Source organism: Enhydra lutris, unplaced genomic scaffold (assembly GCF_002288905.1).
Source record: "Enhydra lutris kenyoni isolate GAN:26980312 unplaced genomic scaffold, ASM228890v2 scaffoldscaffold94, whole genome shotgun sequence".
NCBI classification, from domain to species: Eukaryota; Metazoa; Chordata; class Mammalia; order Carnivora; family Mustelidae; genus Enhydra; species Enhydra lutris.
The window spans coordinates 5,435,935-5,463,579 of record NW_019154178.1 but is presented as its reverse complement, the minus strand read 5'-3'; the positions used below and the strand labels follow the sequence as shown (position 1 = coordinate 5,463,579).

Sequence of the window (27,645 nt, the reverse complement as noted above, 5' to 3'; positions counted from 1 at the left end):
CTCACCTCTGGGCTATGTGAGCCCTGAACCACTCAGCCCCCTTCAGCACCAGCCTTCCCGTGGCCCCACGTAGGGGAGGAGCTGGGACGCTAGTGGCTGGGAGGCAAAGGGGAAAGAGATGCCCTGGGCCACCTCTGAGAGTTCCCGGGTAGGTGGATAGAGTGAAAAGCCCCTTCCCGCACAGCCAGCGCCCCCGTGGGTGGTGCTGTCACTCCTGGGTCTCATTGGAGTCTCCCCAAAACAAGCCTAGGAGGCGGGCAGGAGATTCCATTCTTTACAGACAAAGAGGCTAACACTTAAGTGAGTTCCACAGAAAGAGCTGGAAGGATTAAAGGTTACCCAGTTTACCCTCTTCGTGGTCACACGTGTGGACACTGAGGCTCAGCAAGGTAATGTGTCTTGGCTGAGGTCACGGGCCCATCTGGTGCTGAGCCTGGCATTCTCCCTCCCCTTGCAGGGCACTGGGCCACCTGGCTCTTGGGCCAGCCTCTGGGCTTTGCCCCGACCCCCCAAATTCTAGTCTCTAAGGGTGTCAGTCACCTGCCTACGCCCCAGGCGCCACCACCCCACCCCGGGGCTCTGACGTCACGTGGCCTTGACCAATGAGCGAAGTCCCAGTGATGGGTTGAGGATGTGAATGTCAGCTGCCTCCCCCACCCCAGGCCCTGTGGTTGCAAAGATGCTCTAACAGGAAGCGGGTTGAGGAGCTGCACAGCTTCCTGCTCCCCCAGGGCTGAGCAGGGCCAGAGGGGCGAGTGCCAGCCTTGGGCCACGAGACCCAGCTTCTTCAGGGTCCTGGCAGCTTCCTCTTCCACAGCTACTTCCGTGTAGCCAGGGGCCCCAGAGGCAGAGGCAGGAGCCGCTGCCTGTTGCCCAGGCCACCCTCCACCCTCCCCAGTTTGGAGCCCTGCCCCCTGGGGCCGGGCCAAGCCCAGAGGCTGGCTTAGGATCCTATGGGGGACTGGTAGGGCAAAGGTCTTGGGGGGGCAGAGGGGGCTGGGCCAGGGCCCCGGGGGGCTCCAGCCATGAAGTCTCGGCAAAAGGGAAAGAAGAAGAGCAGCTCGAAGGAGAGGGTGTTCGGTTGTGACTTGCAGGAGCAGCTGCAGCGTTCGGGCCAGGAGGGTAAGGAGGCGGCTCAGGGCAGCTGCGGGGTGGGTGGCACGGAGCGAGGGGCAGAGGCAGCACCCAGGTGCTCGGGGCAGTGGTGTGGGGTCAGCACCCAGGAGCCTGAGGAGCAGGTGCTGTAGGAAACGTGGCTGAGCGGAGAAGGCCGGGGAGCCCCCTTGTGTAACTACCTGGGGATGGGGAGGCTGGGGGGCGGGGAGAGGATGGAGAGATGAGAAACAGAAGAGAAGCAGGCAAAAGAGAGGTGACGGCATCACGACGGGGGACAGAGCAGGAGGCTGGGGGGACGACGTGGTCAGCAGAGGAGTGATGGAAAGGCCAATGGAGGATCCTTGGGACTGAATGGAAGGAGCCGGGAGAAGGGCTCTTAGGAGAGTCTGACGGTGGCGCTGGGGAGGACGGGGGTTTCCTGGTCGGAGGAGGGCGTCCAGGAACGTGGTTGTGGGGCTCCAGCGCTCAGACCCTCATGCAGCCTTGCTGGGCTGCCAGTGAGGGCGTGGGCTGGGACCTCCCACAGTCTCCATGGCCCTCCCTGGGCACAGGAGGGACAGGTTCAAAGCAGGGTGGGGGGGAGAAGCTGCTGAAATGGGGGGACGCTAGTAGGATAAGAGAGATTCCCTAAGGCTGGTCGGAGAGTAGAGGTACAGGGTGCAAAGGAATGAGTGTGGGGCTGTCTTTGGGGCCTGTCTACTGTTTCCCTGGGTTCCCTAGAGGGGCTCGGAAGCCAGCAGGTGCAGGGGCAGCCCTGGGCTCAGTCTGGCATGGAGCAGCCCCTCCTTAACGTAGCTGGATTTGATTTGAAGTTGACCGCAGGGACCCTGGCTGCCCAGTCCACCTTGTTTTTGGCACTTGGAGCTCCTCCCAGAACAGGGCACGTCCCCCACCCCATCCCACCCCACCCCAATCTGTCATTTCCTCTTTGTCCTCTCTGCTGCTCTGGGCTGTGGCTCCTGTCGGGGAGGGAAGGTGATGGTGGTTCCTAGCTCATTTCCTGCCCTTAGCCCCGCCCCCTTGTCCCCAAACACCTCCTTCCCCTTTTCTCCTCCCCCAGAGGCCCCCATCCCCACCGGCCCGGTTAAGGGAAACCCCGGGCCCCAGAGTAGAAGGTTACACAGCTTCAGCCGTGGAGGCCCTGCTCTGCCTTTTTCTTCCCCTCCTGCAGAGCCCGGCTCATGGACTCCTCTTGAGAACCAGGACTCTTGGCCAAGGGCCACAGGATTCAATGGGGCTGACGTTCTTCCAGCTTTCTGCAAACTCTCAGTTCGGTCTCTTCATCCCTGTGCTGCACTGCCCTGTGGCCCCTGGCAGCCCAGTGCTGAAATGCAGACCCCCACCCCCACCCCGGATCCAGTATCCCCTCCGGCCTCTGTCTGCATTCCCGGCCGCCGAGGGGCCCGTTCTCTGGAAGGCTTAGACGTCTGGTCCTGGAGAATTCTAGAGGAGGAGAGAAGCCCGTCCTGCCCCTCCTCAGAACCTTACCTGAGCTCAAGGGTGTCAGGATGTCCAGCACCCTATGCAATAGGGACAGCCTCTCCCCATCCCCCTTCCCCCAGCACAGACAGGTGGGAAGTGAGAGGACAGAGCCAGAGCGAGCCCGGCTACGGCTGTTCCCTTTAACCCAAGACTCCGCACAGAATCAAGGCCACACTGTGGAGATCTGTGTTCCTGCTTAATTTATCCTCCCTGATTAGCTTAATTTTTCCCACGCTCATCTGCTTGGTCTCAGTGCCCTCTCCCTGCTCCCGGCCCTAGGAAGGTGGGTCACTTCCTTCTCCAAGCCCTACCTGTTCTGAGTTCTTCCTTTTCCCAAACTCTCTCTCTTGGCTGCCTTGTTCAGGTTTCGGATTCTGCCGGTCTCTAAATTCCGGGCCCTCTTCCCGGGCTGCATTCCCTGATGTCTCCATTCCTTGACCCCATCACCTCACCCTGTCTTCCTTTCGTCCTCCTGTCTCTCCTCTCATCCTAGACCCTTTCCTCTGTGGCTCTGATTCCTTAGGTTCTTAAATGCCTTCTTTTTCTTTTCTTTTTTTGGTTTAGAGAGGTGGGGGGAGGGGCAGAAGGAGAGGGAGAGGGAGAGAGAGAGACCGTTAAGAGGCTCCACACCCAGCACGGAGCCAGACATCAGGCTCCATCTCAGGACCCTGAGATCAAGGCTGGTGCCAAAGGCAGGAGATGCTTAGCCTACTGAGCCACACAGGTGCCCCTTTAAGGGTCTTTTCAGGAGATCCAAAATCCACAGAGAAGGGCATGAGGGGGGAAGATCTGGCTTGGTTGCCGTCCTGTGGAGAGAGCCCAGGCTTTAGGTGATACTGGGCTATGCGTCAACAGAGCGACGTGGTGGTCGAAAGAGCTGGGATGCCATTAGGAACCTGAGTGTCAAGCAGCAGCCAAGGGAGAAGGGTCCACCCTGTTTCTGCATTCAGGGTTGGGGACCTGGGGGTGGGGTGAGGCCGGCAAATGGGCCCAGGTCCCGGAAGGAGGGATGAGGAGTGAACTATAGCGCGAAGACTGAGGACAAGAGAAAGGAACAGGGCACAAAATTTAACAAAGCCCTCACTCTTAGGGCTGCACCAGTGCCTGGGTGCCTTTTTTTTCTTTCCTTTCTTTCTTTCTTTCTTTCTTTCTTTCTTTCTTTCTTTCTTTCTTTCTTTTCTTTCTTCTTCCTTTCATTTCCTATGTTTCTTTCCCCCTTTCCTTTATTTCCTTCCTTTTTTTCTTCCTTTTCTTTCTTTCCTCTCTTTCTTCCTTTTCTTTCTTTCTTTTTCCTTCCTTCCTTCCCTTTCTTTCTTTCCTTTCTAAGTTTATTTATTTTAGTAATCTTTTTTTTTTAAAGATTTTATTTATTTATTTGACAGAGAGAGACACAGCAAGAGAGGGAGCACAAGCAGGGGGAGGGGAAGAGGGAGAAGCAGGCTTCCCGTGGAGCAGGGAGTCCAATGTGGGGCTCCATCCCAGGATCCTGGGATCATGACCTGAGCTGAAGGCAGATGCTTAATGACCGAGCCACCCAGGTGCCACTATTTTTTGTAATCTTTACCCCCAGTATGGGGCTTGAACTCACAACCCTGAGATGAATGGGACCGGGATTTAGAGACCCGCAGCTCTTTCTTAAGGATGCTCTCACTCCCAAGGTTGTGTGTGTGCGCAGTTGCCACCTGCACAGCCCTAGAATTGAGTGCCTCCTTAAATTCTCCACCCTCATGCCTTCCTTGTCTCACCCAAGTTCCTGGCTCTGGGGTGCAAGAGGACAAAGGGTGTGGACACCGGCTCATACAAGGAGGGTTTACAATCATGGTTGATGGGCTCATGGATTACTTCCTTCATTCTCTATTTCCATCTTACTTAATTACTCAATTCCAGCAAGAACTTGAGCTGGAAGTGTGGGTGTTAGCAAGTGCATGGAATTCAGCTCTGTCACAGGGAGGTACACAAAACTGTGGTAAAGTTGTGATCCAAATCCCAAAATTTTATGAAAGGGTAGAATAAAATGACTGAAGGAATTGGGTTGAAGGAGAAACAAGAGGAGGAGGTGAGATCGGTATCCGGAAATGCATATCACGTGATGCTGCATGGTTTCTGGATACGGCTCTGAGCTTCCTACTGATTCAAGTAAAGAGGTAAACATCGTCAGGAGTAAGACTCAGAAAACCCAGCAGGAAAAAAAAAAAAAAAATAGATGGCTGAGGAGAAACAGCTCTGACACTGACGCATGAGAGGGTTTTCTCTGGTTTTCCCATTCTCATGGATGGGAGGGTTTGTCAGAGGCGTGACTGGCTCTCAGACTGGGACAGCAGCGGGGTCTGGTTGGTGAAGGGTTTAAACATACTGCGCTGAGTTTATACTTCATTCTAGACCCGTGAGGTAAGCAGTGAAGACTGGGGTGAAGCAAGGATTTAAGGCAGGGAAGGCTTCAGAAGGAGAAACATGTGGCCTCGTGAAGATGGGATCTCACCCCTGGGTTAGAGTTTCCTGTGTCTGAGACACCATGTCAGAAAACAGGAGACATCAGATTGGTTACTCAGAAAGGGGACCAAAAAAAAAAAAAAAGTCACAATTAGATCATGTCCTTAAGGAGCTTACAGTCTAGTAACAGCAGAGGGGGCCCAGGTCGGGAGAGAGAATACAACTTTTTTTTTTTTTAAGATTTTATTTATTTATTTGACAGAGAGAGATCACAAGTAGAGAGGCAGGCAGAGAGAGAGAGGGAAGCAGGCTCCCTGTTTCTTTCTTTCTTTCTTTCTTTCTTTCTTTCTTTCTTTCTTTCTTTCTTTTCTTTCTTCTTCCTTTCATTTCCTATGTTTCTTTCCCCCTTTCCTTTATTTCCTTCCTTTTTTTCTTCCTTTTCTTTCTTTCCTCTCTTTCTTCCTTTTCTTTCTTTCTTTTTCCTTCCTTCCTTCCCTTTCTTTCTTTCCTTTCTAAGTTTATTTATTTTAGTAATCTTTTTTTTTTAAAGATTTTATTTATTTATTTGACAGAGAGAGACACAGCAAGAGAGGGAGCACAAGCAGGGGGAGGGGAAGAGGGAGAAGCAGGCTTCCCGTGGAGCAGGGAGTCCAATGTGGGGCTCCATCCCAGGATCCTGGGATCATGACCTGAGCTGAAGGCAGATGCTTAATGACCGAGCCACCCAGGTGCCACTATTTTTTGTAATCTTTACCCCCAGTATGGGGCTTGAACTCACAACCCTGAGATGAATGGGACCGGGATTTAGAGACCCGCAGCTCTTTCTTAAGGATGCTCTCACTCCCAAGGTTGTGTGTGTGCGCAGTTGCCACCTGCACAGCCCTAGAATTGAGTGCCTCCTTAAATTCTCCACCCTCATGCCTTCCTTGTCTCACCCAAGTTCCTGGCTCTGGGGTGCAAGAGGACAAAGGGTGTGGACACCGGCTCATACAAGGAGGGTTTACAATCATGGTTGATGGGCTCATGGATTACTTCCTTCATTCTCTATTTCCATCTTACTTAATTACTCAATTCCAGCAAGAACTTGAGCTGGAAGTGTGGGTGTTAGCAAGTGCATGGAATTCAGCTCTGTCACAGGGAGGTACACAAAACTGTGGTAAAGTTGTGATCCAAATCCCAAAATTTTATGAAAGGGTAGAATAAAATGACTGAAGGAATTGGGTTGAAGGAGAAACAAGAGGAGGAGGTGAGATCGGTATCCGGAAATGCATATCACGTGATGCTGCATGGTTTCTGGATACGGCTCTGAGCTTCCTACTGATTCAAGTAAAGAGGTAAACATCGTCAGGAGTAAGACTCAGAAAACCCAGCAGGAAAAAAAAAAAAAAAATAGATGGCTGAGGAGAAACAGCTCTGACACTGACGCATGAGAGGGTTTTCTCTGGTTTTCCCATTCTCATGGATGGGAGGGTTTGTCAGAGGCGTGACTGGCTCTCAGACTGGGACAGCAGCGGGGTCTGGTTGGTGAAGGGTTTAAACATACTGCGCTGAGTTTATACTTCATTCTAGACCCGTGAGGTAAGCAGTGAAGACTGGGGTGAAGCAAGGATTTAAGGCAGGGAAGGCTTCAGAAGGAGAAACATGTGGCCTCGTGAAGATGGGATCTCACCCCTGGGTTAGAGTTTCCTGTGTCTGAGACACCATGTCAGAAAACAGGAGACATCAGATTGGTTACTCAGAAAGGGGACCAAAAAAAAAAAAAAAGTCACAATTAGATCATGTCCTTAAGGAGCTTACAGTCTAGTAACAGCAGAGGGGGCCCAGGTCGGGAGAGAGAATACAACTTTTTTTTTTTTTAAGATTTTATTTATTTATTTGACAGAGAGAGATCACAAGTAGAGAGGCAGGCAGAGAGAGAGAGGGAAGCAGGCTCCCTGCTGAGCAGAGAGCCCAATGCGGGACTCGATCCCAGGACCCTGAGATCATGACCTGAGCCGAAGGCAGTGGCTTAACCCACTGAGCCACCCAGGCGCCCCGAGAATACAACTTTTTGCGCGCTTGGATTTGGATGCTGGCCCTAGCTGGGTGGTACTGGGCACTTGTTACTTCTTTGACTCTCAGTTTTCTTATCTGGAAAATGGGGACTAGAATATCTAAAGCCAGTACTTGGCACACAGGTGTTTCTCTCCTGACCTGATCTGTCCCAATTTTGTGTACCTTCCTGTGACAGACCCGATGCCCACACGCTTGCTTCTAAGACGGGGGGCTTCACGATAGTCCCCGTCAGCTCTGCCCCTTTTGGGTCAGGACAACGAATGTTCCTTCATCTTATACACAGAGTGTTTCATAAGTGTACTTTCGAGACCTGTCCTGTTACTCCAAGCGCCCTTCCAACCAGACGGCTGCCTCTTGGAAAATTCTGGAAACCAAGTAGTAATTACAGAGCAACAAATTTCAGTTCCATGAAGGCTGAGCTTTCTTTCTTTTTTTTTTTTTTTTTAAAGATTTTATTTATTTATTTGTCAGAGAGAGAGAGAGAGGGAGAGAGAGCGAGCACACGCAGACAGGACGGCAGGCAGAGGCAGAGGGAGAAGCAGGCTCCCTGCTGAGCAAGGAGCCCGATGCGGGACTCGATCCCAGGACGCTGGGATCATGACCTGAGCTGAAGGCAGCTGCTTAACCAACTGAGCCACCCAGGCGTCCCAAGGCTGAGCTTTCTAATGGGAATGGGCAATCTGGAGAGCCAGGGGGCTTCCCATCCCTTGGGGGCATTTAGGCAGAGGCTCTAGACTCCCTGGGCAGAGAGATCTCAGAGAGATGTGCAGGCGAGAGCTGATGTCCTCTAAGAATCCGTCTGACAGGTTTTAATTCCTGAGCTCTGCTTCCAGTCTCCTCGAACCCCTTCCCTATGTTTCCATCTCTCAGGTCCCCTGTGGTGTCTGACCTCCCAGACCTGATTTCTCTCTCTCTGCTCCATCTGTGTCCCCAGTGCCACAGGTGCTGAAGAGCTGTGCGGAGTTTGTGGAGGAGTACGGAGTGGTGGACGGCATCTACCGCCTCTCGGGGGTGTCTTCCAACATCCAGAAGCTCCGGTGAGTCAGGCAATGAGGGGAGAGCTCTATGGGCCAGGAGGCCAGGGAGCCAGAGGGGCGAGGGCAGCGGGTAGAAGGAAACGTGGGTGCTGGGTGCTGTCTAAGGGAGGAGCTCCAGACTCCTCAGGAAAGGCTGAAACCATACACCCCATTTTCCCCCAGGCTGGCATGCATGTGTCTACAGACACGTATGTCTCCGCTCCCCCGTACAACCACCCAGCTTAAACATTTGGGGTTATAATTCACATACTATAAAACTCACTCTTTAAAAATGGGCAATTCAGTGATTTTTTTAGTACATTGACAAGGTCACACCGCAATCACCACTATCGAATTCCAGAACATTTCCTCAACCCCAAAAGAAACACCCAAAAGCAGTCACTCCATGTTTCTCCTTTCCCTCAGCCTCTCGAAACCACTAGTCTGCTTTCTATCTCTATGAATGTGTCTTTTCTGAACGTTTCAGATAAATGGAATTGTGTAATTGGAAACTTTTGTGTCTGGCTCTTTCCCTTAGCTTGTTTTTAGGGTTCGTGCAGATTGTCTCAGATGTCGGCCTTCATCTCTTTGGGTAACGGAATCATATTTCGTTTGTCTGTCCGTCAGTTGATGAATATTTGGATGGTTTCCACCTCTTGGCTCTTCTGCGGTAGCGAACGGATGACTTATTTCATATCTTCTTTGGAGAACTTTCTATTTATTTATTTGCTCACTTACTTATTTTTTAAAATATTTTATTTACTTGACAGAGAGAGGCACAGTGAGAGAGGGAACACAAGCAGGGGAGGTGGGAGGTGGGAGAGGGAGAAGCAGGCTTCCCACTGAGCAAGGAGCCCCATGTGGGGCTCAATCCCAGGACCCTGGGATCATGACCTGAGCCAAAGGCAGATGCTTAATGACTGAGCCACCCCAGTGCCCCACCTGGCTCATTTTTAAATTGGGTTATTTGTTTCCTTTGAGTTGTAAGAATTCTTTATAAATTCTGGATTTTTTTTTTAAAGATTTTATTCATTGGGGCACCTGGATGGCTCAGTGGGTTAAAGCCTCTGCCTTCGGCTCAGGTCATGATCTCAGGGTCCTGCGATCGGGCCTTGCATCGGGCTCTCTGCTCAGCGGGGCGCCTGCTTCCTCCTCTCTCTCTGCCTGCCTCTCTGCCTGCTTGTGACCTCTCTCTCTTAAGTAAATAATACAATCTTTAAAAAAAAAATAAAAAACACTTAAAAAAAAGATTTTATTCATTTATGAGAGAGAGAGAGAAAGAGTGAGCAAGAGAGAAAGAACGAAGCCAGGGGGTGGGGCAGAGGGAGTGGGAGAAGCAGATTCCCGCTGAGCAGGGAGCCTGACAAGGGCCTCTGTCCCAGGACCCCTGGATCATGACCTGAGCCAAAGGGCAGATGCTTAACAACTGAGCCACCCAGGTGCCCCTATATATTCTGCATATTAAACACTTATCAAATCTCTGATTTTCTTCCATCCTGTGGGTTGTCTTTGCTTTCTTGGTCGTGTCCTCTGACACTCAGGAGCTTGTCATTTGGTGTTCAATGTATCTGCTTTTTCTTTGGCTGCTTGTGCTTTTGGTGTCTTATCTAAGAAACTGTTGCCTCTTCCAAGGTCATGAAGATTTACACTCAACCTTTCCTTCTGAGAGTTACACGCCTCCATCTTTACTCGTACCCAGAAACACATGTACACTCATCTCTCCGCTTTTCTTGAATCCTACATACCCCAACCTTGCTACGCAACACCCACAGTTCCATCCCTGACATGTCTCCCTGTTCACACACAGCCCACGTCCCTAGTCCCCCCCCCCACAACCCCATGTGCGATCCATCTACACCCACTGCCTCACTTACACACATGCCCCACAGCCTCCTTCCAGGGCCCGTGCACATGGCCGCTGTGCCAGCCCCCACCACTCCTGACCACGCTCCACCTCCCCAGGCAGGAGTTCGAGGCAGAGCGGAAGCCAGACCTGCGCAAAGATGTTTACCTGCAAGACATTCACTGCGTCTCGTCCCTGTGCAAGGCCTATTTCAGGGAGCTGCCCGACCCCCTGCTCACTTACCGCCTCTACGACAAGTTCGCGGTGAGTTTAGAGGCGAGGCAGGGTGGGATCCAAGGCGGAGGGGCAACCGCTGGGGAGGCTTTGACCTCCCGAGTGCGTCAGTGGCAGACAGGGTCCTGTGATGCTCGATGACCGAGACCACATGAGAACGAAGAGGTCCCTCCCTGCAAATTCCCGCCATGGGTTGTGGAGGGGGGCAGGGAGGGCTGCTACCTGCGCCCTCCCGTCCCTCTTCCCTTGGCCCTTCCTCCATCAGCCTGCAGATCACACACAGCGCAGGGGTGGGACTTGGGGAAGGCAGACCCCAGGCCGAGAGCAGAGGGCCCTTGGAAATCACCTAGACCCGAGCTTCCTTACGTTTAAGAGAATGAGAGCCCTTCTCAGAAGCCAACCCTTTTTCAGGCCTGCCCCTCCAGGAGCAGATTGTATGTCAAGCCTCTTTTGAGTAAGAAGACATGTGACAGAAATGCTCTCTTGAATTCAGTAACATTTTAAAAATAAGTTGCATTTTTACCAAACAGAATAGCATTTAGAAATCCAGAACAGCAGCCCACCGCATTCAGCCCGCACAGGCCTGGGTGGGCGCTTGCCTTCCTGGGCACCTTGGAATAACCCCATAGCCTGGGAGCACCCACAGGGAGGGGTTGCTACTGAACTGGAGCCTTCTGACGAGGGTGCTGAGGCAGACTGGCAGGAAGGTGCTCGAGGTCACCAAGCTATTGAGTGGCATAGCCAAGACCCAGCTGCAGGCCTTGTGGGCCCCAAATTCTGAGCTCTGCCTGGTATGTCATGTCCTCTGAAGGATCTGGGGTGGGGGATGGGGCGGGGCACAGCACAGCATTGTTTGCAGGAGTCAGGCTTAGCGCTCCCAGGAGTAGGCAGGGGCAGTGCTGGCTCCATGCCTCATTTCTTGAACCCTTCCTCCCAATCAGGATGCCGTGGGAGTGCAGCTGGAGCCTGAGCGCTTGGTCAAGATCCTAGAAGTGCTTCGAGAACTCCCTGTCCCCAACTATAGGTGCGTGTGGATCCCCGGCTCCCCATATGGCCCTTGTCTCATCGGCCTCCTGACCTCCACCCCTCCATCCCTCCATCCGACCCCTGGCCCCAATGCCTCCTTTTTGCAGGACCCTGGAGTTCCTCATGCGACATCTGGTGCACATGGCCTCATTCAGTGCTCAGACCAACATGCACGCCCGCAACCTGGCCATCGTGTGGGCCCCCAACCTGCTGAGGTGGGCACCGCGGGAGCAGCGGGTGGGATCCAGGCTGAGCCCCCAGAGGCGGCTCCAGGAATGGGTGTGGCTGCACGGGTGCACTGGAGAGGGCTGCGGGGGTCTCGTGGAGCCCAGGGAGAAACAGGAGGGTTCCGAAGTACATCGAGTGGGATGGGGTTCACCCACTGGACACAAGGCCTTTGTGTCTTCTTACACTGTATCACTGAGCTCAGGGATTGGAACAGGAAGAGTCCTTGTGGAATGTTTGTTGAGCAAACATCTTACAGTCTCCTGGAGAACTGGCCCGCATATCTCTGTGTGCCAGGCCAACTCTGAGAAGTCCTGAGAGCGATTATAACAGCTCACTCCTGTGTGCAAAAGAAGTAGAGATTAATTCTGAGGGGGGTGTCCGAGAGGGCTTCCTGAAGGGAGTGGCACTGAGACTTGAATCGTCATGTAGTTGAAGAGGTGGGGAGGAGGTTATGGGCATGCAGGGGAGAAGGGGTAGGCTATTTTGAGAGAGAGAATTGGGATGGGGAAGTGTGGCGGGACTGCAGGGGAGTAACTCCATATTGCCACAGGTCCAAGGACATAGAGGCCTCGGGCTTCAACGGGACAGCAGCCTTCATGGAGGTGCGTGTGCAGTCCATTGTGGTCGAGTTCATCCTCACACACGTGGACCAGCTCTTCGGGGGCGCCGCTCTCTCTGGTCAGTGTGCCACCCACCACGCCACCACACTCTGTCTGGGGAGTCATGTCAAGGTGACAGAGGGCCTTAGAGGTCACCTAGTTCAGTCTCCGTGTTCTGCACATGAGAGAACGGAGTCACAGAGGGATGTTGTTTATGGTCCCGTGGAGAAGATGCTGGGGAGATGATGGTGTGGTCGGTACTTGAGCAGCCCCCTCCTGCTGAGCCTGACCTTCTAAGCACCATCTGGGTTCTTGGGGCTACTGACTGATCGTTCCCACCCCTAACCCACAGGGCCAATGTCCTGGGATCTCCTACCCCTTGTCCCTGAGGATTCCCTCTTTTTTTTTTTTTTTTTTAATTTAGTCAGTTGAGAGAGAGACAGAGACAGAGACAGAGAGAGCACAAGCAGGGGGAGAGGTAGAAGCAGGCTCCCCGCTGAGCAGAGAGCCTGATGTGGGACTCAATCCCAGAACCCGGAGATCATGACCCAAGCCGAAAGCAGATGCTGAACTGACTGACCACCGAGGCGCCCCCCCTTCCCCCCCTGCAACCCTCCCGCTGAGGATTCCCTCTTGAGGAGCTAGACATGGAGCATCTGCCTCCAAAGGCTTCCGAGTATATCCCCAACCAGCTAGTTAGTTGGTGAGCGGGAGGGGGCTGTGAGGAGCTGGATACCTGAAGCCCTCTCTCACCTCTGTTCTTGCCCGGCCAATTCTTTTTCCTCTCCTAGGTGGGGAGATGGAGAGTGGATGGCGATCACTTCCAGGGGCCCGGGCATCAGGCAACCCCGATGACCTTATGCCCAGGTCCCTGCCCTGCCACCTGCCTAGCATCCTGCAGGCTGGCGATGGACCCCCACAGATGCGGCCCTACCACACTATCATTGAGCTTGCAGAGCACAAGTAAGGCCCCCTTCCTGGGCCCCCCTCCTGCACTGACCACCAGGCCCAACCCTAATGTTCTCTCTATTCCCTCCAGGAGAAAGGGATCTTTGAAGGTCAGGAAGTGGAGATCTATCTTCAATTTGGGTCGCTCTGGCCATGAGACCAAACGTAAACTCCCCCGGGGGGCTGAGGACAGAGGTGAGTCTGGAGAGAGGTAGGGGGAGCTCTGCTGAAGGTGTACGAGGCTCCAGCTCTACAAACATCTGTGTCTTGCAGAGGACAAATCCGATAAGGCGACTCTGCGGCCAGCCAAGAGCATGGACTCGCTGAGTGCTGCAGCTGGGACCGGCGATGGTGAGTCTAGGTGTGCCCTTGCTGTGTGTGTGTGTGTGTGTGTGTGTGTATACATATGTGCAGGTGTAGGCAGGTGAACACCCATGTGCAAGCCTGTCTGAGACTGTGTCGGCCAAGGAGTAATAGTATTACGGATGAGCCCACTGCGTGTGCATTCCTGTGTGCTTGTGTGTCTGTGCACGTGGCCATATGTGCTCACTATTTGCAAAAATACATAATGAGCTCCTGTTACGTACCAGCCAGAGTCCCAGATGCTAGGGTTAGTAGTGAGTTTATCATCTGATCAGTGGGTGTGTGCCTCTGAGTGTACAGAGAGGTCCAGGGTGGTGTGTGTTTGTGGAGGTAGGGGGCACTGATGGCCAGTGAGTGTATCTTCATGGAGGGAAGTGAGTGTATCTTCACTCACTTCCTGAGTAAGTGTAGGCGCCGAGGTGGCTGTGGAACATTCGCAGGAGTGGCCCAGGGAAGCTCGGCGGGGTGCCTTCCAACTGTCCTGGCTCTCAGGCCTGAGAAAGCAGGGGACATTCTCCAGAGCCTTCCCGAGGTGTCCGGGCCGCTCGCGGCTGAGGTTACTGCTCTCTTCTCTCTCCTCTGCAGAGCCAGAGGTGCTGGTGGGACCTGGCAGTCCCCGGCCAAGCCCACTGCTACCGGATAGCTTGGAGAATGATTCTGCAGAGGCAGCAGAAGGTGAACAGGAGCCCGAGGCAGAGGCCCTGGGTGGCACGAATTCTGAGCCAGGCACGCCACGAGCGGGACGGTCAGCAATCCGTGCTGGGGGCTGTAGCCGTGCAGAGCGCTGTGTTGGGGTGCACATCTCAGACCCCTACAACGTCAACCTCCCACTACACATCACCTCCATCCTCAACGTGCCCCCAAATATCATCTCTAACGTCTCCTTGGCCAGACTCACCCGTGGCCTTGAGTGCCCCGCCCTACAGCCCCGGCCAAGCCCTGCCTCTGGCCCTGGGCCTGGCCCTGGCCCCCCAGGTGAGGACTCAGGGATCTCCCAGAACTGTGAGATGGGGCTAGAACCCTAAGCTGAAGCTCTGGTGCCAGGGATCTGTCCTGGGGATGGCAGAGGCCTTGGGCCCCGGGCTTTGGATGGTCACCTTCAGCTGCCTCCCCGGATGCCGGGTTGGAGGGATCCGGTCATATCACCAGGTTCTGTGGTTCATGGAGAGGGGATCTCTGGCATCCTTCAGGTCACTGATATACCAAAGAAGGGGAGTCTGTGTCAGATACATACAGTAGGGATCACTAAGTACAAGGTGAAGATATACAATAGATGATGTTATAATAATAATGGTATTAATACTAACAGCTAACGTTTACTGAAGGCTTACCATATGCTGGGTGCCATGATTAGGACTTTGTAAGCATCAGCTTATCTCGTTCTCTCCCAATCTTGTGACACAGTTGTTGTTGCAGTGGGACAGGGGACCCAGGTTAAGCTATTTGTTGTTCATTTCAGTTGGAGGTGGCAGAGCTGGGGTCTTGGACAAATCTGAGTCTTATTTTCCTCATATTTAAAATAAGGATAAACACCCTACATTATAGAGCTGTTTCGAGGGGGGAAATTAGATAAGGTGTTGTGAAAGGTACAGTGTGGTGCCTGGCACCTGGTAGGAGCTCAGCAAGGCAGCTATAAGCCAGGAGTCAGGGATACTGATCTGAGAGGGTCAGCCACATGGAGTACCTAGGCTGGGAGGGTTGGGCCTGAAACGGCAGGAATGTTAGGAAGATCTGCATTGGAAAGGGTCAAGGCTGGTCTTGACCTTTGTGTTCCTGACACTTCCTTTCTTCCAACAGATGAGAAATTGGAGGCAAGTTCAGCCACAGGTCCCCTGGCTGACAGTGGCCCAGAGGACATGGCCCCTGCCCTGGAGGACTGCCTGTCCCAGGAGGTGCAGGATTCCTTCTCCTTCCTAGAGGACTCAAGCAGCTCAGAGCCTGAGTGGGTGGGGGTGGAGGATGGGGAGGTGGCCCAGGCAGGAGCAGCAGGAGCAGCCTTCTCCCCTGGGGAGGACGACCCTGGGATGGGCTACCTGGAGGAGCTCTTGCGAGTTGGGCCTCAGGTAAGGAGGAGCTGTGCTGGGTTTGAGGGTGGTGAGGAAGCCAGAGGGTGGACAGGGCCATCTGGTCCTGAGCTCCAGTGCTATGTCTACAGGTGGAGGAGTTCTCCGTGGAGCCACCCCTAGATGACCTGTCCCTGGATGAGGCGCAGTTTGTCTTGGCCCCCAGCTGCTGTTCCCCGGACTCTGCTGCCCCCAGACCCGAAGGAGAAGAGGAAAGTGGGGAGGAAGTCTTCCTGAGTGCCTATGATGACCTAAGTCCCCTTCTGATGCCCAAACACCCAACCTGGGAGGGTCCAGGAAGTCTGGAGGAAGAGACAGCAGGGTGTGGGAGACAGGGGGCTCCAGGGCAGGCCGAGGGAGAAGATGCATGCTGCAAAGTAGGGGAGGCCAAGGAGGCTGAGCCTGAGAACACATGGGCCATCAGGGAGGAGGCTGAGGGGAGTCCGGAGAGTGAGGTGGAGGATGGAGAGGCAGGTGAGGAAGGAGGGAGGGCTGGGGAAAGCCAAGAGATGATGGTCAGTTTGAGAGAAGAGAGTGGGAAAGAGACAGAGGCCAAGGGAGAGGAGTCTAAAGGCCAGCAGGAGGATGAGAGTATGAAGGAAGCTCAGGATGTGGAGGGAACAGAAGGAGAGCAGGGCAAAGACAAGGAGATGGAAAGAAAGACTGAGAGAGAGGAAGAGGCTGAGGAAGGCCAGGTACGAGCCAGAAGCGACCCAGAGTGTGGGGTCCAGGAAAACCAAGTTGCTCAGGAGAGCTGGGAAGTTGTACACAAACAAGAGGCAGAAGAAGCCAGAGAGGATGAGGTTAAAGGGCAGGAGGGGCCGAAGGACCAAGAGGCAAGAGAAGACCGAGGAGATGGTGAAGATGGCAGAAGCCCAGAAGCAGCAGCTGGAGGAGGAGGAGGAGGAGAAGTCAGCATGGACAGGGAGAGTGGGGATGGAGAGTCTGAGAGAGACCAGAGGGCTGGAGGTGACCATTTAGGAAAGGACTCCCCTCCTGAAGGGTCACACGTAGAGTCCCTGGAGGTTGACAGTGCCAAAGGGGGCAATTCCCAGTCCTCTGAGGCAACCCCACAGCCACCCCAGCTTGAGGAGATAGAGCCTGAGGGGCAGCTCAGTCCAGAGGGCTGCAACCTGTGCCCCTGTCCTCTTGGCTCACCTAGCGGTGTGGGCATGCGCCTGGCTTCCTCCCTGGTTCAGGTCCAACAGGTCCGCTCTGTGCCTGTGGTGCCCCCCAAACCACAATTTGCCAAGATGCCTAGTGCAATGTGTAGCAAGATCCATGTGGCGCCTGCAAACCCATGCCCAAGGCCTGGTCGGCTTGATGGGACTCCTGGGGAAAGGGCTTGGGGGTCCAGAGCCTCCCGTTCCTCTTGGAGGAATGGAGGCAGTCTTTCTTTTGATGCTGCTGTGGCCTTGGCCCGGGACCGCCAGAGGACTGAGGCTCAGGGAGTTCGGCGGACCCAGACCTGTACTGGGGGTGGGGACTATAGCCTCATCCCCAGAACCTCCCCCTGTAGTATGATCCCTGCCTATTCTCCTCGGCCACTTAGCTGCCTGGAGCTCCCACCCGAAGACACAGAAGGGTCTGGACACCGTAGTCGGCATAGTCTGCCCCCCAGGGAACACCAGCCCCCTGACCCTCTTCTGTCCCCCCAGCGCCGATCATATGCATTTGAAACACAGGCTACCCCTGGGATGGGTGAGGATCTGTGAGTAGGACCATAGCACTGGGCAAAGAGGGTAGTAGGTTGTCTCCAATCTCGAGGATCCCAAACTAGCTGTCTCTTCTGCAGCCTGAGCAGCTGTAGTGCCCAACACCATAGGCTTTGACCCTCCAGCTTCTCTTCTTGACTGTGGGAAGCATTGCCTCAGTTGGTTCACCTGAGTTTGTCTCAGACACAAAGCACTTATCCCTTAGAATATTCCCAAGAAAGTCACCAAAATCCTGTTACCAGGGACTGGGGCCTTGGTCAAAGGAAACAAAGAGTAGGCGGAATACTTAAGAGGTTTCTCAACATGAAGAATGAAGAGGGAACTCAGCAAAGTGCCTGCCCTCCTCTGAGGCTGTGCACTTCCCTTCGTGGAAGACCAGGGTGGAGGAGGGGAGGAAAGGGCCATGTCAGAGCCTGTCACACATAAACACTTCTGAACTGCCCATCCTGACTCTGCTCTTGGATTCCTCCAGACCCTCCTAGCTCTAGATTAGGAGGACCACGTCAAGGAGCTCGTTGAAGGCTTCGGGCCTCAAAAGCCGGACTGGCCCCCTTTCCAGCATCCCTACCGTCTGCCTCCAGTCCCCTTTAGGAAGGGAGGTCTTGTACGGATCTCCCTGGCTTCTCATTTTTCCTTCAGAATAACTTCCTCCTATTTCGGGGAAGGGGAATGGCGTAACTCAGGCCATGGGACTGCTTCTCCAGACAGGCTGGGGCTGCAGATTCTGTTCTAGTTAGAAGCAATGTCTCAGAATAAAAGTTGTACTTTTATATGTAAACAGTGTGGAGTCTCATTATGCTTAATAGAGTCTTAGGTGATAGGGGTCGTATTTTCACGTTTGGCAAAACGTCCTTTCGCAGTTGTTTGGGTGCTCTTCCTCTGTCGTTGTCATGGAGACCTGTGGCTAGAAACTAGAGCTAGGTTCATGGTGGCCAGGAAACGAGGAAGAGAAACTTGTATTTACATAATGCTCGTTCTCTATCAGTACAGGCTGCGTATTCTACAAGCAAACAATCTATGCTCTTGATTTTAGTTACTCCACGTAACAATTCCGCAAGGCTGGTACCGGGATCTCCATTTTCCGGATAGGAGACCTGTACAGTGAGGTCAGTTAGGGAGGCTGATTAAGTCCAAGGCTTGCCAGAGATCTCAGCGGTAAGAAGTGAGAGCGGCAGGTTTGAGATCCGAGTGCGTCTGGCTCCAAGAGACTAAACTCTTCTCATCACAGCACACTCCGGATCCATTACGGCTAAGTCTCGACCGAGAAGATTGGGAATCAAGGTCCTTCTCACAGCGACTGAAAGCCTCGCAAAAACTGGAAGCTCTGGGGGTCTTTGGGTAGTAACTGCTGACGCTAGTACAAAAGACCGTAGGCAGAACCGTCCTCCTCTCCAGTGGACGCCAAAACAGGGTCCTGATCCAAGATGGCCTCCTATGTAGCCCTTGTTAAAGATGGCGCCTCCGTCCGACATCCTTCCCTCGATCCGAGCCAGCCTCGCTCCTTTCTACCACTAAAAACGCCTTGTTCGGCAGGAAGAGGGTAGCACACATTAGTCGTCTTTCTTTCTTGCCGAAAGCGACGAAGTCTTCAATGTCACTCTCCGGGGATCCCAGGAAGTTCCTTCTTCTCCGCCCCGGCGACATCCCCACCCGTCGGCATCTTTTCGCCTCACCAGGAGGAAAGGACCGGAAGTGGGGCAGCTCAGAGGCTGAGGAGGCTGGGCGGGTCCAGAGAGATACTTCCGCCCTTCACCAACATGGCCGCAGGCCGGGAGTGCGCATGAGCAGCTGTCCATGGAGAGCTCTCCGAGTCCGGGAGAGGCAGAGCTCGGTCAGGGGAGATCCGCGGCCTCGGCGGCCTCGGCCGGTGAGTTCGGGCCCGGACGGGAGTCGGGGGTCCGGAGGCTGGGTGGGCCGCTGGGCAGGGCAGCCTTGATTCCGCTGCAGTTTTCAGGCGGCGGACCTCCCGGGGAGGAAGCCTTTGTTTTGAGGGAGGGGGCCGTGCCCGCTCCTCGCTCGCCCGCCCCCCTTTGTGGGCCGAGCGCTCTCCCCGCCCCCGAGCGCGCGCGTCCCCGCCCTCCTGCGCTGCCAGCCGCCGGCCGGGACCGCGGGCCCGCCGAGCCCCGCGCCCGTTCCTGGCCGCCGAGCGCAGCGCGGGGTCGCGGGGCGAGCGCGGCGGCCGCCCGGGCTCCCGGGCTCGCGGGCTCGCGGGCTCGCGCCTGCCGGCCGCAGGGCCTGCGGGGAGACGCCGCCCGCGTGGGCACGGTCGGGGCGCCGGGCTTCTTGGGGACTTGGTGATTTCCCCCTTTGTGTCCAGACTTAGCAGGGGCTCTCGCCGGGCCCTCCCGGCCCGAGCGCACACGCCACAACTGCCCGGCCGCGTTTCCGTGTCGCATCCCCTAAGGCTCAGGAAATGCTGCCGGATGTCCAACCAAGGTTTGAATTAGCGGCCTGACCCGGTTGCTGGCGTCCTCCGAGGCCGCCCCTGGCTGACAGCTGTGGGCGACAGAGACGCCTCCGGTGCCCCGCCGTCTCTCCCCTCGCCTCCTCCCGCGGTCAGCGCAGAAGCCTCGGAGGGCCGCTTCCTCCGGCGGTTGGAGGATGGACAGGTAGGTGGTACCGCAACGCAGGCGCTACTTCCCCTGAGGGACTGGGATCTTCTGGCAGCGTGACTTCCTCCGGACAGTTTCACTTTCAGTTCTTTTTCTTTTTTTCTTTTTTGTTTTTGTTTTCTGGGTTTTGGTTTTTTGTTTGTTTGTTTGCTTGTTTGTTTTGGTCAACGCTTTCCTTCGATGTGGACTTTCCAGGGCCCATCCGTTGAAGATTTTCCTTAGATAGGAAAGGTTTCGGGGACCTTCTGGGTGGAGTCTACACCAAAATCTTACCGTTCGTGCGGGGATAAATTTGTTCCTTTGTACAGGGTAGCTGTATCTTTTCTCGAGGCATCTGTCTCAGCTCATTGTTTTTCCTGCCCTCTTGGCTGGGTGTCAGGGTCCTAAGGCGGGCACCGTGCAAATGAGTTCCTTTTCCATTGTCTCTCCTTCCGAACCTTGAACCTGGAGTTTTTTCCCTTCTTGCTGAGGTTCAGTTGACTTGGAGTTGTCATGGCAACATTTTAGCAACTGTGTTGTTCTAGGGGAAAGCTTGGTGAAGAAAATAGAAGGGGCTTGCAAATGACACACTTGGACTTTAGGGTGTCTAACAAATGACATAAATCCGGACACTCCAAAGCAGGAGCCCAAGGGGCCAAATAGAATGAGGCCCAAGGGGCCAACTATGTTCTTTATGGTGCAGGGAGGTTTCCCCTTCCTAGGTGAGAGAACAGAAATTTTTGAGTCCTGTATGTGGCTCAGAAGCTCAAAGAAGCCCCAGCGTCCAGTGGCCCTGGTTTTTGGTAGTGGTGGTCTAAACATGGCGTATCGTGATAACTTTAGTCATGGTCCATCCAGAAATATGTTGTTCCTCCGTCTTTAAGTATAAAGACCGTGACTTGAAGCGATAATGGAGGGCTGAGAAACACTGTAGGGTTGCTTTTTCAACCACCATACCCCACCTCTCAGCATCAGAATGGAGGAAACCGACTGTCCTCTGTAGATTGATTGCATTATGTACTTGGCTGAGTCTCCCTGGAGCCCAGCTTCTTGAAACAGAGAGACTATTGAGTTTCCTGGACTCAGCTGCAAACTCCCTGATTTCTGTCAGGACTTAGCACTCAGGCCTGTGAGGCAGGAGATTCAAAGACTCCAAAGAAGGACCGGCTCCTCGGATGTGCCGCCTTACAGAGAGATGAAGGGGTGAGTGAAGAAGCGGCGGGCGGGAGACGGGAGACGGGAGGCGCGGGAGGAGGCAGAACGGCTAAGAGCGCTGGCTCTGGAGCCGGGCAGACCTAGATTCTGATCTCAGCCCCGTCGCTGACCAGCTGCCTGGTCTGGTGTCTCATCCACAGAATGCGAGTAGCGCTGCTCGCCCCACTGTGCTGTTCTGAGTGCTGAATAATAACGCGTGTGAAGTGCTTAGCTCAGTGCTGTGCCCGCAGTAAACACTCAGTAAATACCAGCTGTTGTTATTCTAACCTAACCCGGCGTCTGTCGGGAATGCCATTGAGTCTGGAAGCCGTATGTTACTGGGTCATTGAACGTTTTCTTCCCTTCTTCCCTCCTTTCGTTTGTCCCGTCACAAACAGGCAGCAGAAAACAGCTGAAGCAGAAGAGGGGACAGTGCAGATTCAGGAGGGTGAGTGGTCGAAACAGACCTGAGCCCAGGAGCCCAGCTTGGCCTCTCCCCATCCCCCATGGGCGCATCTACCATGCACCCTGGTCCTTCTGAGTGACATGCAGGTGGAAAGAGGGAGAAAGGCAGTAAGTCGCAGGCTTCTTCCTTGCTCGTCTAACTCAGGTGCAGTGGCAACTGGGGAGGACCCCACCAGCGTGGCTATTGCCAGCATCCAGTCAGCTGCCACCTTCCCTGACCCCAACGTCAAGTACGTCTTCCGAACTGAGAATGGGGGCCAGGTAAGGGAGGGGGCCAGCTGCCTGCAGGTGTTACCAGGGGTTGGGGTTGAGGGAGGTAATGAGCCTGTCGGGGGAGACCTGGCTTGGAGGAGGCGGTGACCACGGGGACGCCTGCGGGGTGGGAGGGAGGGGCCGGGCAGAGGAGGTTTGGAGGAGAGGTCCGAGGGGGGTGGAGGCTTGGCCAAAACCTCTGGGGACGGAAGGGGAATGGCTGAAGCTTTGTCCCTGAAGCACTCTTATTTCAGGGCTCGGTCCGAGAGAAGCTTTATGAGCGGCCTGGGCCCCAGCATTGACTCCTGCATTCTCTCTCCCCACTTTCCCATTTCCTCCTGCTTCTAGGTGATGTACAGGGTGATCCAGGTGTCTGAGGGGCAGCTGGATGGCCAGACTGAAGGGACTGGCGCCATCAGTGGCTATCCTGCCACTCAGTCCATGACCCAGGTACGGGGGCCTGGGCTGGTGAGGGGACTGGAGCTCCGAGGGGTAAGGTGAAGCCAAACCTGTGAGATCAGAGCAGGGCTGGAGGTGGCGAGGCATCTGGGGCTGCCTTGTCCCAAGGCACCAGGTTTTCCCTTTCTGGATGTTTCTCTCTCCTTACCCCCAGGGATAGAAGCTTCAGGGTAGCTCAGTGGGAAGCACCTGACGGACACTGGACTCCGTTCTGTTGTTCCCCTTCCCAGGCGGTGATCCAGGGTGCATTCACCAGTGATGATGCTGTTGACGCGGAGGGGACAGCCGCCGAGACGCACTACACTTACTTCCCCAGCACTGCAGTGGGGGATGGGGCAGGGGGTACCACATCGGGGAGTACAGCAGCTGTTGTTACTACCCAAGGCTCGGAGGCCCTGCTGGGGCAGGCGACCCCTCCCGGCACCGGTGAGCTACGTGGGGGTGCCGACCGGAAGGGCTAGAATCGGGGGTGGGCCTTTCCTGGGACCCCCTTAATGCTCACCGAGACCTGGGCAGGCAGTGAGTCTGGGGCTGCCCTTCCAGCAGGAGGAAGGATCCCTCCAGAGGAGGATCCTAGCTAGGACCTTGGCCTCAGAGCTTGATGCGGTTCCTAAGTCCCACGTCCCGACACAGCCTACCCTCCACCTTCACAGGCCAATTCTTTGTGATGATGTCACCCCAAGAGGTGTTGCAAGGAGGAAGCCAGCGCTCCATTGCCCCCAGGACTCACCCTTATTCCCCGTGAGTAGCCCCCGCTCCTTCTCCGTTGCCGTGGTGGTCTCAATCCCCGCCAACTCCTGTGTCATTCCTGACCGCAACCTCTAATCTTATTTTTTGTCCTTCCCTTACTCTGGCCACCCTGGGGTTTGTCACCAGGAAGTCAGAAGCCCCCAGGACAACTCGGGATGAGAAACGCAGGGCTCAGCACAATGAAGGTGGGTACTAGTTGGTGGGGTTGGGGGCAGCCGTGGTGTCTGAGCAGGAGGGCTCAGGTAGCTCGACGGGGCCTGTGGTGAGTTCTCACTGAGTCACCTTGTCCTCCCTTTTGCCCCCCAGTTGAACGCCGCCGCCGAGACAAGATTAACAACTGGATTGTGCAGTTGTCCAAGATCATCCCAGACTGCTCCATGGAGAGCACCAAGTCTGGCCAGGTCATGGAAGGACCCTGGGAGTGGGCGGGATGCCTGACTTCTGTCTCCTGGTGGTGTTTCCAGACATGGTAGCGAGGGCACACGGCAGGAAGTCCTGCTGACCTTTCTCCAAGGTTCCTGTATCCTTGTGAAACGTTCTGCCACTGTCCTTAGGGGAAAAGGAGGTCCAGTGTGTGAGTGCGCCACGGGAAGGCGAACCAGGTAGCACCTATTTTAATCCTCATTTCGCTTGCCTTTTCTTGCAGAGTAAAGGTGGAATTCTGTCCAAAGCCTGTGATTACATCCAGGAGCTTCGACAGAGTAACCACCGGTTGTCAGAAGAACTGCAGGGGCTTGACCAGCTGCAGCTGGACAACGACGTGCTTCGACAGCAGGTCAGACCCCTCCCCAAGTCCATGGCCAGCGAGCTGCTATGGGACACCTGCCTCTGGTGTCCATAGAGAGGCCTTCATCTTTTTCCCCATCACTAGCGGGGGTCTGAATCTGGTCGGGGATTTGGCTGGGCCAGTTTTTCTCCTCACTCTCCGCGGCCCCCTTTTCCATGTCAGGTGGAAGATCTGAAAAACAAGAACCTGCTGCTCCGAGCTCAGCTGCGGCACCACGGAGTCGAGGTCGTCATCAAGAATGACAGCAATTAACTGAGGGGACTTGGGGGGTTTGGGTCCCGCCACCCCTTTCCGAGAACTGCACCTAGCCCAGGAGCAACAGGCTAACCCCGTGCCCCTTTCCTTCACTGCCCGCTTCTGGCGGGGGCTCCGGGGGAGTTGAGACGGCGGCTTTGAACCCAGGCCCCAGACAGAGCTGCCTGTGCGGGTGTGAAACACGTGGGGACGCACTGACAGCCTGGCCCCGCCCGCCACACAGCCCCCCACCCCACCCCCGGAGCCCTTGTGCTCCCGCAGATGCATGTGCTGTCCCCGCACTGGATACCGGACACACGACGTGGGGGCTCGCCCTGTGCCTGCTGACAGTGCCCGCAGAGGGTCTCTGCCCACAAGCGATGCTCCGGCTTGCCTCAGGACTCGGGCGCTTCCACTTCCCCGGGAGCTCAGCCGTGCACTTGAGGACTCTGGGGATTAGGCTGTAGCCAGAAGTGGGGAACAGGCTGCTTAGCAGCGGCTGCTGCCCCAGGAAGAGAAGGTCGGCGGCCAAGCAGCCTGTGCAGAAGTCTCCGGAGCCAGGGAGAACAGACCGGGGCCCGTGTGGGGCCTTCCCCTCGTGGGGATGGATTTTCCTTTTCTTTTTCTTTCTTTCCTTTCTTCTTCTTCTTCTTCTTCTTTTTTTTTTTTTAAAGATAAAACGTTCAGAGCCACTGTCATCCCTGGTTTTCGTCCTTTTGTGGGTTCCGGGGCTGGCGCGCGGGAGGCGCATTGTATTTTGCCCTGTAAGGGTTGGGCCAAGGTTAGGGTGGGGCGCTGCGCCTGCGGTCCTTACGCTGATTGCCTGCGCCTGGGCCGGACCAGCGTATCGTTCGCCCCGCCCGCGCGGGGCAATCGCAAAAATGTCCCTGGCCCGCGGGTATCCGCGAACAGGTGCTGCGGGGGCGGGGCGGAGCCTCCACTTCCGGTTCCGGTCCTGGCTCCGGGAGGGCGGGGGAGATGCTGCGGGCACCGAAGGGGCGGCCCGGGGCCGCATTCCTGTGGCTCGCCGTGGCGGCGCGCACCATGGCCGGAGGTACCTGCGGGGACAAACCTGGGACCTCGTCCCGACCTACCTGCGGGCCCGCGGGAGGAGGTGCAGCGGCGGGGCGCGGCTCCGGGGTCCGCACACCCGCGCACCCGGGCTGGGGCGCAGCCAGGTGGAGGGGCGCCCCGCAGCCGTGCCGGGCAGCCCGCTCGGCTCAGGGCTCTCGTGCCTCCTTCCTCAGCGCCCACGGTCTCGCTCCCTGAACTGCGTTCGCTCCTGGCCTCGGGCCAGGCCCGGCTCATCGATGTGAGATCTCGGGAGGAGGCGGCAGCGGGGACCATCCCGGGGGCGCTCAACATCCCGGGTATGGGACAGAGGGGACGCCCGCGCGGGTGGCCTAAAGGCCGTCCAGGAGGGGGCTCCTAGGGCGGCGTGGGCGAATGCGCGGTCCCGGAGGGCCCTGTATTCCTCTTAAGCTCCCCTACCCCAGCTTCGTGGAGAAGGGCTGGTGGGAGGCGAATCCTGGCAGCGAAACTGGCTCTTCCAGCTTGAGCGGGTAACAGGCGGCGAGGAAGCGGCGGACCCGCTTTTCTACCTTGACCTCCCCAAGATTGGGTACCCGCCCGCCGCTTCTCGCTGCTGGGGAGAGGGCTCCCGTTCAGCTGTTTGGCTGCCTTCCCGCGCAGGTGGGCCTGTCTGGTCCTGGAGGTTGGCGGGGAGTGGGATTGGGCCTCCTAGGTTGTTTTGGGGCCTTCTGAAGATTTGTTGGGGCTGCAGGACCCAGTCCTTCCAGGCCGGGTCTGAACCTGATATCGCCCACTGCCGGCTCTCCTTTCTCTCCCCTCGACTCCTCCCAGTATCTGAGCTGGAAAGTGCCCTGCAGATGGAGCCCGCTGCTTTCCAGGCTTTGTATTCCGCCGAGAAGCCGAAGCTGGAAGAGGAGCACCTCATTTTCTTCTGTCAGATGGGCAGGCGGGGCTTGCAGGCCACGCAGCTGGCCCAAGGCCTTGGATACACAGGGTATGGGGAATGCGTCGGGTACTACCTGGACAGGGACTGGGGACGGCCTCCTAGACCAGTCCTTCCTCACCCGCTTTGTTTCCACAGGGCTCGAAACTACGCAGGAGCCTATAGGGAATGGTCCCAGAAAGAAGGTTAGGTAGAAGATGGCTTACTGATGGCCCCCTCTCCCCCACCCCCATGGCCAAAAACCCTAACCAAGGGTGGGGAAGGGACAAACTTAGAATGGGCAGCTCCTTACAGCACTGAGCACGCAAGCCTATCAAATAAAGATAATTTAATAAAAATACTGGAAACACTGAATTTGTCAGGTGGATGCCAGATAGTCCTAATCTTGATTTGGACTTCGGTTCAGCCCTGGGTCCTTCTCCATTCATCTGTCCCCCACCCGGCACCCTCCACTCCCCATGCCCACCCAATGCCAGCAGTTTCCTGAGATGATGATTCTCTTTCTATAACAACTGTGTGTGTGTGTGTGTGTGTGTGTGTGTGTGTTTTAAAGATTTTATTTATTTGAGAGAGAGCGGGAGCACAGAGAGAGAGGGGAAGCAGACTCCCCAGCGAGCAGAGGGTCTGATGTGGGGCTCGATCCCAGGACCCCAGGATCATGACCTGAGCTGAAGGCAGATGCTTCACTGGACTGGGCCACCCAGGCGCCCCTAGAACAATTGTTTTCAGCCCAGGATACACATCAGAATCACTTGGTACCTAAAAGCAAACAAATTAAAAAAAAAAAAAAGTTTGGGCGCTATCGGAGATTTGGAATCTTGGGGGTGGGACCTGGGTGGTAGTGGTTTTGTGAGCCTTTGCAGTGAATGTGATGCGCCGTCTGGAGCCGAGCCCGCTGCTCCCGAGCTCAGCAGACAGGCCTCCCTCAGCCCTGCTTCCGTGACTGTTCATGACAAATAGTCTCTGGCTGATTCTCTGCAAAAATGGCAGAACAGAGTGACAGGGACTATATGTCCTTCAGATCCTAACATTTTTACTCTCTAGTCGTTTCTAGATGCGGTTTGCCTGCCCTTGCCCCAGACCTTCAGGTCCCTAGCCCCAACCTCACCTCCCTGAGAGTTTGTCACTGGCTTGAGGAAACCAAAGGGCGGTGCCCAGCAGTGAGTGACAGATGTCACTCTTCACGGCCACAAGTTTGTCAAACATTGATTGCAGGTGTGAGGAGGAGGACTCCGGCGCCACCAAAGACAGGCCCCAGTTTCTATCAGTGCTGTTCTTTGATCCTGCACTGGATTGAACAAAACTGATAGAGTGAGAAAGTTTGCTGGCAGGCATTCAACACTACGAAGTCGGTGTGTAACTTCCCTCGAGCGTGCAGCACAATTCCATGCATGTCTTCCCAGACCTTTCATGTATTTTCACATCAGAGCTCTGGCTTCCTCAATTTGGTATTTGAAGCTTTTATTCCTTGAGGTGCTTGGCTGGCTGGGTCTGTAGAGCATGCTGCTCTTAATCTGAGGGTTGTAAGTTCGAGCCCCATGTTGGGTGTAGAGACTACTTTCAAATAAAAAATATAAATGAATAAAATTCTATTCCTTTATTTCTGGAAGAGAAAGTTGGGTTACAGATGGGTCCAATTTTCTGAATTTTCAAGTTTCTGGAGAAATCCCTTTGGACATAGCCTGCTTTCCTTGCCTTTCTCTCCCCTTCTGCCTCTTGGGCTGGAGGACCCAGGCCCCCCTACGACTTTTACATCACAGCCTTACAGCCCACCCTGCACTACCATAAAATCTGCCGTTCCGTCTGGGCTCTCCAGCTTC

General features: G+C 55.3%; 3 protein-coding genes across 7 annotated transcripts; all 3 read left to right on the top strand.

The window, feature by feature from the left end:
• Positions 1-683: 683 nt before the first annotated feature.
• Positions 684-18,206, top strand: LOC111138845 (Rho GTPase activating protein 30). Of its 3 annotated transcripts, XM_022490751.1 has the most exons (13): positions 684-1,122; positions 8,018-8,120; positions 10,062-10,206; positions 11,118-11,200; positions 11,310-11,417; positions 11,981-12,108; positions 12,821-12,992; positions 13,069-13,172; positions 13,251-13,328; positions 13,926-14,315; positions 15,138-15,403; positions 15,496-15,858; positions 16,468-18,206. In XM_022490751.1, the coding sequence occupies exons 1-13, from the start codon at positions 1,026-1,028 to the stop codon at positions 17,116-17,118; spliced, it is 2,688 nt and encodes an 895-aa protein (XP_022346459.1). In that variant the 5' UTR covers positions 684-1,025; the 3' UTR covers positions 17,119-18,206. The 3 variants fall into 3 exon arrangements, with proteins under 3 accessions (XP_022346459.1, XP_022346458.1, XP_022346460.1); XM_022490750.1 differs by having other exon boundaries at positions 15,496-18,206; XM_022490752.1 differs by lacking the exon at positions 684-1,122 and having other exon boundaries at positions 8,065-8,120; positions 10,066-10,206; positions 15,496-18,206.
• Positions 18,207-18,696: 490 nt separating this feature from the next.
• Positions 18,697-24,506, top strand: LOC111138847 (upstream transcription factor 1). 2 transcript variants are annotated; one of them, XM_022490753.1, is made up of 11 exons: positions 18,697-18,985; positions 20,821-20,912; positions 21,302-21,351; positions 21,514-21,629; positions 21,969-22,070; positions 22,310-22,505; positions 22,733-22,820; positions 22,956-23,014; positions 23,136-23,230; positions 23,476-23,604; positions 23,779-24,506. In XM_022490753.1, the coding sequence occupies exons 1-11, from the start codon at positions 18,710-18,712 to the stop codon at positions 23,866-23,868; spliced, it is 1,293 nt and encodes a 430-aa protein (XP_022346461.1). In that variant the 5' UTR covers positions 18,697-18,709; the 3' UTR covers positions 23,869-24,506. The 2 variants fall into 2 exon arrangements, with proteins under 2 accessions (XP_022346461.1, XP_022346462.1); XM_022490754.1 differs by lacking the exons at positions 18,697-18,985; positions 20,821-20,912 and having other exon boundaries at positions 21,333-21,351; positions 21,514-21,598.
• Positions 24,507-24,808: 302 nt separating this feature from the next.
• LOC111138993 (thiosulfate sulfurtransferase like domain containing 1) lies at positions 24,809-26,305 on the top strand. Of its 2 annotated transcripts, XM_022491064.1 has the most exons (4): positions 24,809-24,904; positions 25,098-25,220; positions 25,714-25,876; positions 25,964-26,305. In XM_022491064.1, exons 1-4 carry the CDS (start codon positions 24,829-24,831, stop codon positions 26,013-26,015), a joined length of 414 nt encoding a protein of 137 aa, XP_022346772.1. In that variant the 5' UTR covers positions 24,809-24,828; the 3' UTR covers positions 26,016-26,305. The 2 variants fall into 2 exon arrangements, with proteins under 2 accessions (XP_022346772.1, XP_022346773.1); XM_022491065.1 differs by lacking the exon at positions 25,098-25,220 and having other exon boundaries at positions 24,895-24,904.
• Positions 26,306-27,645: the final 1,340 nt, after the last annotated feature.